Source organism: Phaethon aethereus, assembly GCF_964289735.1.
Source record: "Phaethon aethereus genome assembly, chromosome: 7".
In the NCBI taxonomy this organism is placed as follows: Eukaryota; Metazoa; Chordata; class Aves; order Phaethontiformes; family Phaethontidae; genus Phaethon; species Phaethon aethereus.
In genome coordinates this window covers 8,207,136-8,221,718 of record NC_138583.1, presented here as the reverse complement: position 1 = coordinate 8,221,718, position 14,583 = coordinate 8,207,136, and the positions used below count along the sequence as shown (strand labels likewise).

The 14,583-nt window shown below is 35.5% G+C and overlaps 1 protein-coding gene across 1 annotated transcript in view; it reads left to right on the top strand.

Annotated features, from left to right (window-relative positions):
- CABCOCO1 (ciliary associated calcium binding coiled-coil 1) overlaps positions 1 to 14,583 on the top strand; it is a gene marked incomplete at its 3' end in the record, with an annotated part of 48,833 nt that overhangs the window by 8,582 nt on the left and 25,668 nt on the right. Inside the window, exons 3-5 of the mRNA XM_082002268.1 lie at positions 1,430 to 1,599; positions 4,703 to 4,847; positions 9,863 to 9,935. Of these exons, the coding sequence (XP_081858394.1) occupies positions 1,430 to 1,599; positions 4,703 to 4,847; positions 9,863 to 9,935 (388 nt within the window). The remainder of the gene's footprint in view (positions 1 to 1,429; positions 1,600 to 4,702; positions 4,848 to 9,862; positions 9,936 to 14,583) is intronic.

The following is a 14,583-nucleotide window of genomic DNA, read 5'->3' as shown; positions in this document are numbered from 1 at the left end:
AATGCTCCATCATTTCCCAATCATTTATAGATACTGTTGTCAGTGACATGCCTTGCAGAATATTGAAAAGATGAGTACTGGCATTGTTAGCAGCATCAGAGAAAATCTAAATCCCTGAGAAGCTCTGATTATGAAAACACAGAGTTGGCAGAAGCTTCAGAAAGAGAGGATATGGACTGTTTCAAACCTTGGAAAGTTCAGCTGGCCACATTCCACTTCTATTTTAGTACACAGTTAAGTGCTTTTAACCAACTTGCATGTGTACAGCCATACAAATTGGTCATGCAGAACAAAGAAATACATGTTTTAAACAAAACTGATTGGATTATATGCTTTACTTTGTTAGCTATTGAGATTTTAATTAAAAGAAACTCATCTTATTTGACAGTATATTACTACTGGCTTGGTGAAAATCCTGAAAAACTAACTGTTGCCTATCAGTAGGTCTGAGATTAATGCCCTTCTTAGGAAGGAATGAGAAGGAGGGGAGGAAAAAAAGACTTTGGTCTTTTACAGGAGACTAGAAACTGTGATCACAACGAGCACCTGTATTGTCAGGTGTAGTTAAGAAGCCAAGGATTGCTTTAATGTAAAACATGAGATATGGCTGAAGTAATATTGGAAGAACTGCAAACTGAAGTCCTAACCCTGATCCCCTTTCTTCATGTGGAAAAATGCTCACAATTATTATAAAAGACATAACTATTTCTATGTTTGGATAGAGTAGACATAAATGTGTCAGCAACAACATGGTCTCCTACAAGGGAGTGTATTTTTTTCATTACTTTTTCAATTTAAAGTAAGTGGAAAAATTTCCACAGTGTGCCAGTAAAATAGGATGAGGCTCTTCTTAAATGTCTTGACCATTATGAAAGTGGAATTTAAACTTCTAAATATGTTAGGTACTTTCAGTAATTTTATATTATATTATTTACATTAATTTTCAAATGTAATTCTTCTGCAGAGGCTGCATGAGAAATAATACTTGAAGGGAAGCAAGATCTTTTTAGCACTGTAAAACTATCTCAATCAGAGTGAAAGAGTGGTAGTAGAAAGTGGAGACTAATTGTTCCATCCCATCCTACAAACCATTTCTTGGACAAAGACTGATTTTTCTCAGGGATTTTCAGCTCTATTTCTCTTTGGTTTTTGTAATGCTCTTATTTTTGTTATTCATTAATCATATCTTAACATTTAAATAGTGTCTGTTGAAACCTGTAGGTGTTTACTTTTTTCAGTTGATATGTTCTCTGATCATAAATGTTCATATCTAGAAACTGATGTAGCTAAGTTCCAGGAAGATATATACATATATGTGTAATATAATAATAGCAAATATTATAGATATAATTAAAAGCAGGCTAAGTTAAACTTTGGAATTTGCAATTTATTTTTTAATTTCATTATTTTGCTCTGCAATTTATTCTAGAAAGCTGGAAGAATTTCTGAATTTTAAACAATTAAAGACATCTTTGAAAGAAGCTATTTTGATAGATTATTATACTGCAGGATTTTTGTGGGCTAAAGAAATGAACTTCAGTCTTATACAGCTCACAGGATTCATGGATCTATTAAATTTCCTGTTGGAGAACCTTACTGGTAAGTACAGTTAAAAATTGTAAAATAAATATCGGAAGCGGAAGGCAAGAATGTTTTCCAGTCATTTTAATAAAGCGGTATTTAATTACAAGTAATTGTAAAATGATTTATTTTCCTCTTGAATGTTGGCATGTTATATCTTGTACCTGAAAATAATTCTTATTGGCAGATGTTAAACTTTCATTAGAGAGGACTGTCATCTTTTTAGCAGAGTATCCCTCATTCTTTGTACAGTACGTGGTACAAAAGGGCCAAGTCCTGAAGAGACCTCATCTTTGCTATGGTAAAATAAATAACAATTACAATAGAGTGAGAGCAAGGAGCTCCTACATTCCAATTCCAGCTGGCTCAGTGACTGACTCACTGTAGCCTTGAGCATATTTCTCTGCTGTTTGAGATATTCAGTAGCATTACAGCAGGTGAATTACATTTATTTTATCCTTGGAGGTCAACTCTCAAGCAGCTTTCTGTATGGCAAATGCTGTACTTCTGGCACAAAATATAGCGGTTAACTGAAGACTGGTGAGGGGAAGTAAACTGGCATCACTGCCAAAGATGAAAAATGACAATGAAAGGACTATAGCTCCTGTGGCTACAGGGAAATTTGCAACAAAGAATGTAGCTTGGGTCTAGTGGGAACAAAACAACCAGAAAAAATGGCAGCAGCATTCTCTAAAACTCGTTTTTCAGAGATCACAATGCTTACTTAACATTCACTTTGAAAGTGATTATGTTGAGAAAAGTCCATCCCAGAGGAAGAGCAAAAAGACTCAGCGGTTCCATTCAAAGAGAAGATGAATATTTAAAATCAAGCTCATAATAGTTATTATACTCTTTCATTGTCATTTAGTTCAAGGGCCTTTCTGACGTGGAATTTTGACAGAAAATGTACGTGCTTTATGATCATTGGAATTCCAGTTGTCCTTCCTGTTTCCAATGAGAAAGTATCTTAACATATGCTAACTATATTAATATAACAATGGAGAAGAATGGAAACATGTCAGAAATTAGTTTTATGAGACTGTATGTAATATGTGTGTACTAGGCAGGCTGGTAGCACAACTGATTATTAAAGCTGACTGATGTTTTTCAGGAACAGGATCTGAGTTGCATAAACCTTTGCCAAACTTTAACTCTTTAAGCTAAAATTTTCCATGGCAGTGTCTGCCTCTGATTAATTTTTATATATAAAATTACAACTAAAACAGTTCAATGGGCTTGCAGACAGAGGTGTGGGGGGGGAAGTATTATTTTGTGCACCCCCCCTTTTTTTTTTGACAGCTCTAATACTCCTATGCATGAAGTATTGTGAATTTACTTTTTGCTGTTGTGTGAAAATCCATTTGGATTTGGCTAAGATACATGGCTTTTAGGGAAAGAAAATGCAGTCTGTAAATGCTTACAGGAGACTTCTTCTATTTGTTTCACAGCTAAGTTCCCCAAATAATCTGTCTTATAAAGTATGCTGTAGCCCAGGGCTGAGATGAATTTCCTGGTAATTACTGTTCTCAGCTGGTACAAGTTCAAAGACAAACATTTCAACTATGAGCAAAATGCTAACGTCTTCTATATTAATGACCATTTCTTCTCCCTTCCCTACACTGGACCCAAGCAGCCTGGAGAATTAGGCTGATTTGACCATAATGGCAAGTATGGCATGGAGCAGGAAGAATGGATTTAGAGAAGGAGAGTAGTGGAAACTCATTGAAGACTGGTAAAGGAGGGTGGAAAACTGAGGTTTGGAAACTGGAGGCTTTGGTTGTTTGGGAGCCAGGATGAATTACTTATGTGATTTGGTTCATCTTCTATACATGGAGGGTAAAGTGCTCCTTACCTCACAGAAGTACTGTGAGAACCTTCCTGAGAGAGGTAGTTGGGGCTGAAAAACAATTGTGCGAAGGAAAGAGAAAATTTGGACTAGCTGGTGACAGAGCTGGGCCTGGGTGTTGTGACTTCTCATGATCTTGTTATGTGGCTTCACTTCCTTACTAACTAATATTTCTGGTTCTATTGCTCTTTCTCATTTCCCATGGCTTCTATTTCCTCCACATTCTCTGTATTTCTTTCTTATTTCTTCCATTATCGTTATTTATATTGTGCTGCCTCTGTTACTGAAAACTGAGGTGAAATTTTCAGGGTTTTGATTGCTGTAGCACTAAAGGGCAAAACTATAAAGACAAGAATCTTGTAAGTTTTTTAATTTGTTTTCTGTAGAAAGAACCAAGGAGCAGATCAGTAGAGAATTAAAACAATAAGAAAAATAAATCTATTTCACCACTGGTGGATATTTCCCCATTTTCTACTCTAGATTTTTTTAGACTTAAAAAGAACAAGTAAATTGTGTTCGAAACTTTTTTTAACTCCACCATGGTTCTAGTCATGGCAAACACTGTACGCAAATCAGAACAATTAATCCTTTCTTTTTAAAGGTTCAGAAAACACTGATATATTTCAAATTTTCCTCTTTATCAAGACAACAAAAATAATTTAAATTTTAATTCAAAGCTGTTTTGGCACTTGGTTTTGATTTTCAGGGTTAAAATGTAATTATCTATTTTGGGGGGTGCAAAAACGTCTCCAAGTGCGATGATATGTGCAGAGTATTATGCAGATTCAGGTTTAAACAGTTATGACTGTAAGCATTTAAAAAGTGATTAACCTTTTTTAATATCTGTTCCTGTATTAATAATGGTTTATGTTGCAAGGGGCATGGTCAGAAGAACAATCTTTTACAATACATAAACATTAATAAATTTATTTTAAAGATAAACATACTATACATCTCAAATTTACAAACCATTCTGCCTGTGGTTATCTCTGCATAAGAGGCCAAATTGTAGTATTTAAAACACCCATTATTGTGATCCTTATGTTATGAATGTGGATCAGTGATTTTGTGATAGAATTTTAATACACTTTTTTTTAATAAGAATAATGGCAACAGACAAAAATGTTTGACTGCTGTTGCTTTTTAAGTTTCTACATGGCTTATAATATAACTTCTCAAATTTCAAACAGCCTTATAATTAAAATTGGCCAAAAAAACCCCACTCCACCCTGTTTTGTTTATACTTAGTTTTTGTTCTTTGGGATTACTTTGCAGACAAACATATGACCTTAGGAGATAATTTAAAAGAACTTGGAAGAGCAATGGCTGGAATAGGAGAAACTGATTCAGAAAGAAGTGGTGACTTGAGTTTCTTCAGCATTGAGCAAGCAAAAGCAGTCATTGATTACTTGAATATCAGGTATTTATGTCTACAAGATCTGTTATCTCTTATTTGAATAGTTTAACGTGGTGGGAAATCAAAGTTAAAATTATTTAATTGGACAAGTTCATACTGTGCCAACATACTGCACACACCAAACTTTAAAGCATTAAAAAGTAGAGAGAATATGCAAGTAGCAGTAAAGATCTGGCCTAAGATGTCAAAGCTCAGTAAATACATTTAGACTGGAGGTTTATCAAAATGTAAGATTATGCTGGAAAGCTTCCTTCTGGGTTTTGTTTTGGGTCATAAAAGGAAAAGGGGAGAGTGGTGTATAGAAAATATTCTTGGTTTGCTTTTAAAACATCCTACTTTTAGATTCCAGTTGAACAAAATTCTAGGCCTTGTCTAGAACTTTAAGTATTTTTCTGGCCTTGACAGCTGTAATGGACTTACTTAAGTGGTTTAAAGCTATGTACTTTACAGAATTAAGGCTCCAATCCTATATGAGTCATAGAAATGTTGCATTTCTAAGTTAGCAAAAGTTCAGTATTTATATGAAAAGGTTTTGTGACAGGTCTCCGCTTTTAAACAGAGACACAGAAAGAGATACGAACAGGGGTAATTCAGTTATTTGTCTGAGAAAAAAATTAAGGGTCTGATAGCAGCCAGACATGTGTCTCCATGTAAACCTATTGTTGTGGTTTAACTCCAACCATATACAGGTATACAGACCTTTCTCCACTGAAATGCCATAGCTAGGACAGTGGCTATACTCATATACCACTGTTTCCAGTATGTACTCGATGGATGGAATGGTTCTCAAGCTCTTGTATTGCTCATGAATGGTGGGGGCAAGGAGATGGAAAACGGAAAAGGTGCTATTGTAATATATGCTCATACGCTGTACTACATCTGTACCTTTCAGCCCATTTTCTGACCTGAATGGTGGTTAGCGGGAGAGATTTTGTGGCAGATGGGCATAAAAAGTAACTAAGGTCATGACTGATCCATACATAGAATTGTTGGGAATTTTCTGACTGTTCTTTTGCTAAGAAAAGTTTAACACATCAAAGAGATTTTTTTCAGAGTGTTTTCTTGGATGCAGAAAAATATTTCCTCTTGAAGATAGACAAAAATACTAGGATGGCTGATAGCCTTCCAGTTTAGGGTAGTCTGTTTCAGACTGGGGATTTAAACCCATCACAGGTGATTTGTCTTACACTTGGGCTATAAAGTTTGTCTCTTTCTCCTGCTCTCTCATTTTTTCCTTTTGTTTCTTTTTCATGGAAACAATAAAAAAATTCAGGTTCTTCCCATATGAAATGAGAACATCTCTTTAAATCTCAAATTTCTGTACTGAAGGCGGACCAATATCCTGCCAAGTACTAGCCCTAAACTAAAAGGAAACTTGGCATCTAATAAGGCTCACTCAACTTCTTTTACTTCTCCCTTCCTGTCTGTGCCTTTTGTATATTTTTTCGGAACAAATGTTCTTTCCAAATAGCATGTCTATAGCTCTTGTGTAAGTTATCCATTGAAAGATATCATGTCCATGAAGTAATTCCTTCGCAGTTGCAAGAATTTAATCCAAGAGATTAGGTGCTCCGTCCTATTACCACCAAAGTATTAACTGTGTGGGAATACAATCAAGCCACAAGACTTTTGCAGCAGAATGGTATTTGGGCCACCAATTATGTGGTTCTATGTTCAAACTGCTCAATTTATTACAAGTATGTGCTGTTGCAAGGTCATGGATATATACACATATACTGAACATGTGTCCTATGTGTCCATTTTATACAATCCATTGCTTCAGTCATTTGAATATTTTTTTTTCTCTAAATAAGAACTGAATCAGCACACTTCTTATGTGGGTATATTTTGAACTTTATGAACTTAAAACTCAGTCAACCTATTTCTATTACAATTCAAATTAATGTATTACTTCAACAAGTTTTTCTTGTTCTTCACTTTTTTGTCTCATTTTAAATAATAGACCTGTAGCTTTTTTTTTACTACTCAAGATAGTATGACATGTTCTAGTTCAGATCACATTTTTACAGATGAGCTAAAACGGGGACAAATGCTTAACTACATTGGCACAAACTGCAGCAACTATAATGACACCTTCGGGTTTGGTGGAAGGTGACAGTTTTCTTATCTTGTCTCCTTGGGCAAACACACCAACATAGCTCTTGGCATTTTCTTTCAGGAAGCAGTGGAGCTGAGGAAATATGTCATTGTTAATCACCTTCAGAGTCTCGTATGACATCATAAGAGGGTCTATTCTTAACAATCTTACTTGCATGAGTAAAATTATTTTTGTGTAATTGCTAAAAATGTTGCTATGGAATTTTTTAATTGTTCAAAACAGATACAAAAAAAAAGCATTTTATATGATGCCTGATGGGAGAAAGAAAAAATACATTGTTTTTGAAATAAATACTGATGTATAATTTATGTGATTTGATTTAAAGAGTATCACATGGAGGAATTATTTTCTTGATATTGGATTAAGGGTACCAGGTGGAACAGAGTTCTGTTTAAAAATACATAAATAAAATTCAGAAATGCCAAAAGTAATGCCTTGTATTTTCTGGAATACTATGAATTATCTGTACCTGTAACATAGTCCATAAAGAATATCATAACACATTGGGAGGGAAAGAGCTGATTTTCAGGTGCTGTAAATCTGGCTCCTTTTCAAGGCACTGGAATAAATAATTAAAAAAAAGTTTGAAATGTTCAAGTTCTGCCAGTGCAGTTTGAAAGATAGATATCTTATTTCTTCTGTGTCTGTGATGTTCATAAAATATTTTTTGTATTTTGCAAATAATCCTTGTTAGAATTTTACCAGATAATAGGTGCCTATGTGAGGGGACATGTATTTTCATAAATTGGTGTGAGTCATTTCCAGGTAAGTCCTGAAGTCTGCTTAAACATAATTCTTATATCTCCACTGAAACATGGCAGGTAATTCTTTGATGAAGTACTGCATTAAAAATGTACTGCAAATGAAATGGCAAATATTTTAACAACCTAATTGCCTATGTGCTTTGGGGGAAGGGAACTTGTAGTTTATGGTAACCAAATCTGTTATGCAAGTTGGTAGACAAATTTGTTTTTTAACTAAGGGCAATTGAATGACTGAATTAAATGTAACTGTAGAATAAAACTTTTATATGGCACTTAAATAGCCAAATGTTCAATGAGGCTGCCATGTTACTTCTCCCCAAATTAGGAAATGCATCTGTACATGTGTGCAAAAATGTCTGTGCTCATTTGGGTAAAAATGTATTTGAAAGTTTCACAGCTGCATTTATCTAACTGCTGGAAAATGCAGTTGTAGTGTGAGAGAGGCAGGCCATGCCACCATTTTAGTCTCCTAATGCTGAGCTGCTTTCATGGGCTGGAAGAACCCTTGCTGTACATTAGCTGTCACTTTAGCACTGCTTGAATTACAGCCAGTCGTCCCTGGTCTGCAGTGTTTCGTGGAAGCTCTGGTGCTGTGGCAGTGGCCTGTGGCACTGTATAGGTACCAGGCGATTCGGGGAAGGACAGTCAGCTTAAATAGCACGTACCAGGCATCGACTCCCACAGCTGGCTTCCTCAGGACCTCCTAGAGCCAGGGTTGTATTTCAGGCACCTATGTCCCTCCGCAGCAGCCTCTTGCTTTGCATGCAGCTGGCTGATCAAGCCCTTCTGCTGGCCATGCAGAAGGCTGCTGGGTGGGAGAAAAGCCTCAGCGCTGTGGGACGGCCAGCCAGGGTGACACCTATGGGGTCTGGCTCTTGGAGAGCCTCGGGTAATGCCACATCTCAGAGCAGCCTGTGCTGGGTTGTGTGGCTGGGCACTGGTATTGTAAACATGTTTTCGTAGCATTTGCATGCTATCCTGCAGCTAGTGGCAGTGTCCTTTAGCATCAGTGAGATAACTGCATCTGTTGGGTGTAGTAGGTACTTTCATAGACGCGTAGAAAAGTTGAGGTTGGAAGGGACTTCTGGAGGCCATTGCGTCCCTACTCAAGCAGGCCTCAGTATTCCAGATGTGGCCTTGCAAGCATCAAGCAAAGAGGCATCGCCATCCCAGTTGGTGTGTCTCTGAAAAAAAGAACCTGTGTCCTGTCCTTAGCTGGAAAGCACAGGAACCAGTTACAGATGTTCCCTGCAAATTTTGCTGTATCTTTCATGGGTACATCAGGCAGGAGTGTGATAAGCTCTTGGGATCATTCTTCAACCTGGACTTGCTATGAAATCACAGAGCTGTGTTTTAAATCATATGTCCAAATGACATGACACAAGCCAGAACTTCTGTATCGTGATTTTAAGAGAACAAGTAGTTGTAACAAATGGGCTGTGACAAACCAAACCTTTGGTTAAACAAATGCCATATCGTTGAACGTTAGGAAGGGGAACAAGGAAAATTATTTAAAACGTGAAAAGGAAAGCCATATATGTTTTAAGGAAGATAAATACTTTAGGCCATTAAGAAAGTCTATTTAAAGTTACCTTTGTTGTATTACACAAAACTCCAGTGTGTCAATCTAGTTGTTTAGTTCTCCTCTAAGGAAATAATACAACGGTTTTTCAAACATGACCTTGAGAGAATAAATGCTTCTATTCTTTATTGTTTTGGTGTTCCAAGATCAAACTTGCTCCCTGGACTGGCAGCCCATCCCAGAATCTGAAAGCTGATTTGGCTTTGTTTCCTTTTTGTCCACTATTGCTGATATTAAAGGCATAAGTATCCTGGTGATAAGTGTTTCAGGAATTACTTCTCTCAGAGTAATATTTTTCTTCTCTGAGTTCAATTTCGTAAGGACAAAGTGGATGTATTTCTAGGTATCATAGTGTATTTTCTATGGCTATCTCATAGTAAATCATGTAAATTAAATATTCTGCATATTATACCTCAAGTTAAACAACCATTTCTTTTTAAAATTTGGAGTATTACCATGCTGGAGTGTAACTCTTAGTTTAACAGAATTTTTAATATTGTTACCTTTCCAAAGACTTCCAGATGTAATTGTAGTATTTTATCTTGTTTTCCAGCTTATTTAAACACTATAAACTATATGAATACCTCTTTCACAGTCTTAGAGAAGAACTTGTGATAAGTAATGAGGTAAGTCATTTATATAGATGGAACTCATTATGCAATTATTTAATGAATGCAACGTGGCATATGTTTTATATTGCTCAAAGCAACTTCGTGTCAACATTACTGCATTACTAACATAAAATGGCTGATTAAAGAATACAAGTTAAATGTTTTGATCCTCATATTCAAAATTAATTTTGGATTTCAAAAAAGTGTAAATGCATTGCTTGGTTAAGATGTTAGTTGTGTTAAATCAGGAATACTTTTGTGTATGTATGAGTCTGACTCCATTTAAAATCAGCAAGCAAAATCAGAAAAGGCTGTGTACCAAGCCTAGTCTGACCACAGTCCTAATATTTATGTACACATGTGTATGTACAGAGTTTTGTTTCTACTGCAGCCACCAACAGTTAATTATACTGACTGTAAAGAAACAAGCTAGCTAGAAATTCAGTGTTTTGAAATCATTCAGTTAATAATAGTGAGTTGGCTTGACTATAAACTTTGCCACATATTCTAACTTATATGTGAAAAAATACATAGGAAATTGCATTGATGCAGGATGTGGCTTTTAATCAAATGGACAGATTCAATTCATCAAATAAACCTTCCCTTTATCTTGACTGTGTGTTTTGAAGATGTGTGTTACAATACATTGAAAAAGATTTACATTTATAATTCGTATTAGGAGAAAACTGGTTGCTCAGAGGGGCACAGTAGTGGAATTTTTTTGATGGCAATTATAATTTAGCCTATCAGTACCCAGTGAAGTTAAAGTTAACACACTGGAAAATTTTCTTTACACTTTAAGGTGGTGGTTTGACTCTGTAAATGATGTGGGATAATTTCTTCCTGTGTTGCTTTTAAATAGCCATATTATAAAAAAGGAAGGGTTTCAAATATTTGGAAATTATTCTCATCATTTGTGCGGTGGATTAAAATTCCAACTACGATGAAATCACTGACAAAACTGTCATTACATAAGTAGAGCAGGACTTCAGTATTACTGTGTTAGAGTTGGTTTTTTATATTAGCTAGCCAGATCAATGGCTGGTTAGCACTTTCTAGTTAGTAAAATTATTTTTAATGGGGCTTTGATTAAGTAATTTCTTAAGTAAATTTGGGTAATGTATGTTATCAGTTGTAGACTAGCTTAAAAGAAATATTTTTGTGTTTTCTTAAAACCGATTTCTGAATGTCTGAGATCGGTGTACACTGTCCTAGCCACGGAAGAGTGACTGCTCTGCAGAGTCTGTCAGCTGGGGAGTACCACCTCTGCTTAAGGTACCACCTCCATAAGTGAATGGCAGAAATGTGTTTCTGTGAATTAATTTGGTGATGGTCCATCAAAGGAACAAGTGCAATCTACAATTAGAACTGTCACAAAGACCTTCATGGCCATAAAAAGAGTTATGGCTAAAATTGCCATTTCTTACCTATGCGCTAGTTCAGTTTAATCTATCTGTTTTGTATTCTGAGTTCCATGGCAGAGAGTCTGTAATTTGTCCAACCATACTGCAATGACGAAGAAAATCAATACTTATATTCCTGTGGAGTTTATTTTGATAGGGTGATACATTGTTCTTCAATAAGTAACTAGTTAAGGCACTGAAGCTACACATACAAATTTATGGCATTATTTGCACTTGCTTTATGTGTTAAAATGTGATGAGAGATGAATCTAGCATAGACTTCAAGTTCTTTTGCTACAACTTTATCTCCTTTTACAAATCAAGACTTTGCGACAAGTCAGTGAAATTGCTTGCTTCAACTGAAATGGCTTGCGTTAGCTCAGTGAAATTTGTGCTCCACATGTGCCAAAAGTACAGCCTGATGAGAAGACTTGCTTCTTTAAAAGAGATGCAGCTACAACAAATAAATGCAGTACTTAGTGTTGTAATGGATATTGTTTCATAGAAACTGCAGTATGTGTTTTCCAAAGAAGTCTTATAGCAATGGATTGTAAACTCATTGGATTTTATTTTTTCTCTAGCACAGGCAATTATACAGGGTTCTCAATCAGGTTTCCTTTTTGATCTTTTGCTGCAGTTATTTGCAAATGACCCTGTCACTTCCTGTGTAGAATAAAATCAGACAAGAGAAGGGAAATGACTCAAAGCTCAGTTAGATTATGCATACAATATTTGTGGCCATGCCACTTAACAAAATTTAAGTTACTTAAATGTGGCACATAATTAATGGAGCTTCACAGTCTGATTAATATTCTATATTTGATGCAGCTACATAATAGAACCACCTTTGTAAAATGTACAGTAAATATATTTACATAAGTATATGTAAAATAAAATATATATTGTAAAATATATAAAAAAGCAGTAGTTAAGTCTTTAAAAAAAAGTAACAATGGCTAATTTAAATATATTTTTACATTCGCTAAAGCCTTTAAACCAAGCTGCCTGACGTGATCATATTGCCTAGGAAGAAAAAAAGGTTAGAACTGAAAGAGATGAATGCTTGGTTAGATGATAAAACACACATCATACGTCTAACCTACTTTGGCAGTATTTAAAATTTAAAACTTGCCTTTCCAGCTATCAAATTCCTTACTTCTCCTCCATTCCAGATCTGCAAAGCCCTATATATTATGTATGCATGAATACCTGTTAGAAAACATGATGGTACAAGGAATTACTAAGAAGTGTTAAGATTGCCAAGTAAATTCATTTGTTTTTTTCTGTTCCCCACATTTAGAACGATTACAGAAGAAGTAGTGCTTTAGCTGTTCTGTGGCTATAATCCAGAATAAAATGCATGTAGTGCTAACATACCAGAGTTCTTCAGGAATATTGTTGTTAAATATACTGTTTTTTCCCTTTTGCCTGTTCTGGAGGTTTTACTTTCTAGCTGTGATTTAGTACATCTATATTAGCCTGCAATTTCAAAGAAAGCAAAAGGAGTACAGACTAGATTTGATGTGCAGGGATTCAATGGAGCAATTCCTATTAACACATGTCAGATCTTATAACAAAGGTTTAAACTGTTAATATATGAATTGTGTAGAAGATTTTATTCTCTTCTATTTCTATGTTTAGTTAATTTATTTTGCTTTGATAGGATCATATATTACAGCACATCTTGTATTTTTTTTCCTCACATTTACAAATTGTACCTTATACTGCAGTTCATGTTTTTGCTTCTCTCTGTTGTGTATTTTTGGATGGAATAAGGCTAAGGTCTTTTGGGATTATGTCTGCTTTGAAACATTTCCTAATAAAAATAATGTGGTTGGTAAATCTAGTTTTATTCCTAGTTGCTTTAGCCAACCTGATGGAGTAATCTGCTATTTTATGGCCCAGATGACTAGCTAAGTTTGACTTCTTGAAATAGTAGTGTACAATGTAATTTTCTTTAGAGATGTCATAGAAGGTCAGGTTGCAATAAAAATATCGAAGATTAAGTTTAATGGCAGTGCAGATTCAGTATTATAGCAGTCACTAGATATCATCCTCTGTACTTAGAGTTCCAAAACAGTTTCCATTAATGCCTTCTTTCCATGTACTCCTTACTTGCTGAAACATTAAGCTTTCGAACTATGTCTGGTCTTTATCCAATTGTGGGTTGGGTTTTTTTTGAAAGTTTGAACAAAATCCCTTCTGTGTTTGAATTTAAGGGGGTGGGTAGGAAGAATGTACTATTTGAAAGCTAATAAAGCTTTTTTCTGATGGCAAAAGACCTGAAGTCTGGGACTCGACTTTGATATGTAATCCTCATTAGGTGTTGCATATTTAGATTGGTTAATCAATCATTGTTTAAACAAATTTGCTCAATGATTTCTTGAGAACTGCATTTTGAAGATGTATGAAACCAGAACATTTCCATAAGTGTATCAGCTCACACTAGAGGGATGCATTCCCCAGCTAACGGAGTGCATGCTTTTCAAAGCTTGAAGGTTTCAAATATTTGTGATGCTTAAAAACCACTGAGTTGATTTTCTGTAGCTTTGTTTTGTAAATATCTCCATGGCAAAGACATCAAGACTACTTTGAAGGAAATAAGAGCATAGGACTGGAAGGGACCTCTTCAATTGTCAGCTCTAGTGCTGACATAGCAGGAAAGCTGCCCTGGTGCCTGGTTTCTGTAATGGTTATAAAACTTCTAATTTCCAGTTTAAGTGTATTCATGACAAGCTTACGTGCGTTTTGTCCTTGTGCCAATTTGTGCCAGTATTGACCTTTAGTTCTTATTCCATCCCCAGTGTTTATTTTTCTAGTGTATAAAGAGACAGCAATCTTATTGTCAGCCTTCATTTAGCTAAACCAGAAAAGCTAGCCAGCTCTAATCTTTGCTTTTAAGGTAGGCTTTTGATACATGCATTCTTACATACATACCAGCCTCTAGTAATCCCGTTGGCCTTTTTCTATAATTGTTCCACTTTAAATCAGTTTTGTTTGAACATAAGTGACCAAACTGCACATAATATTGTTGCTGAGATAAAAGCAAGGCCTTGTACAATATCAATAGTGCTTTCTTGTTCTCTACTGGGGATAGCTTACATGATAGGTCCTAGAATCAGTTGCACATTTTATACCCATGTCATGTGGCTGTCTAGTCATAGGTCTGCTATTCCTGTTCTCCTTTATTACTGTATTTTCCAGCTGAGGTACTCCCAGTGCTCAGTAGTTTTTAAAAAAAATTATGTCCCTACAATGTC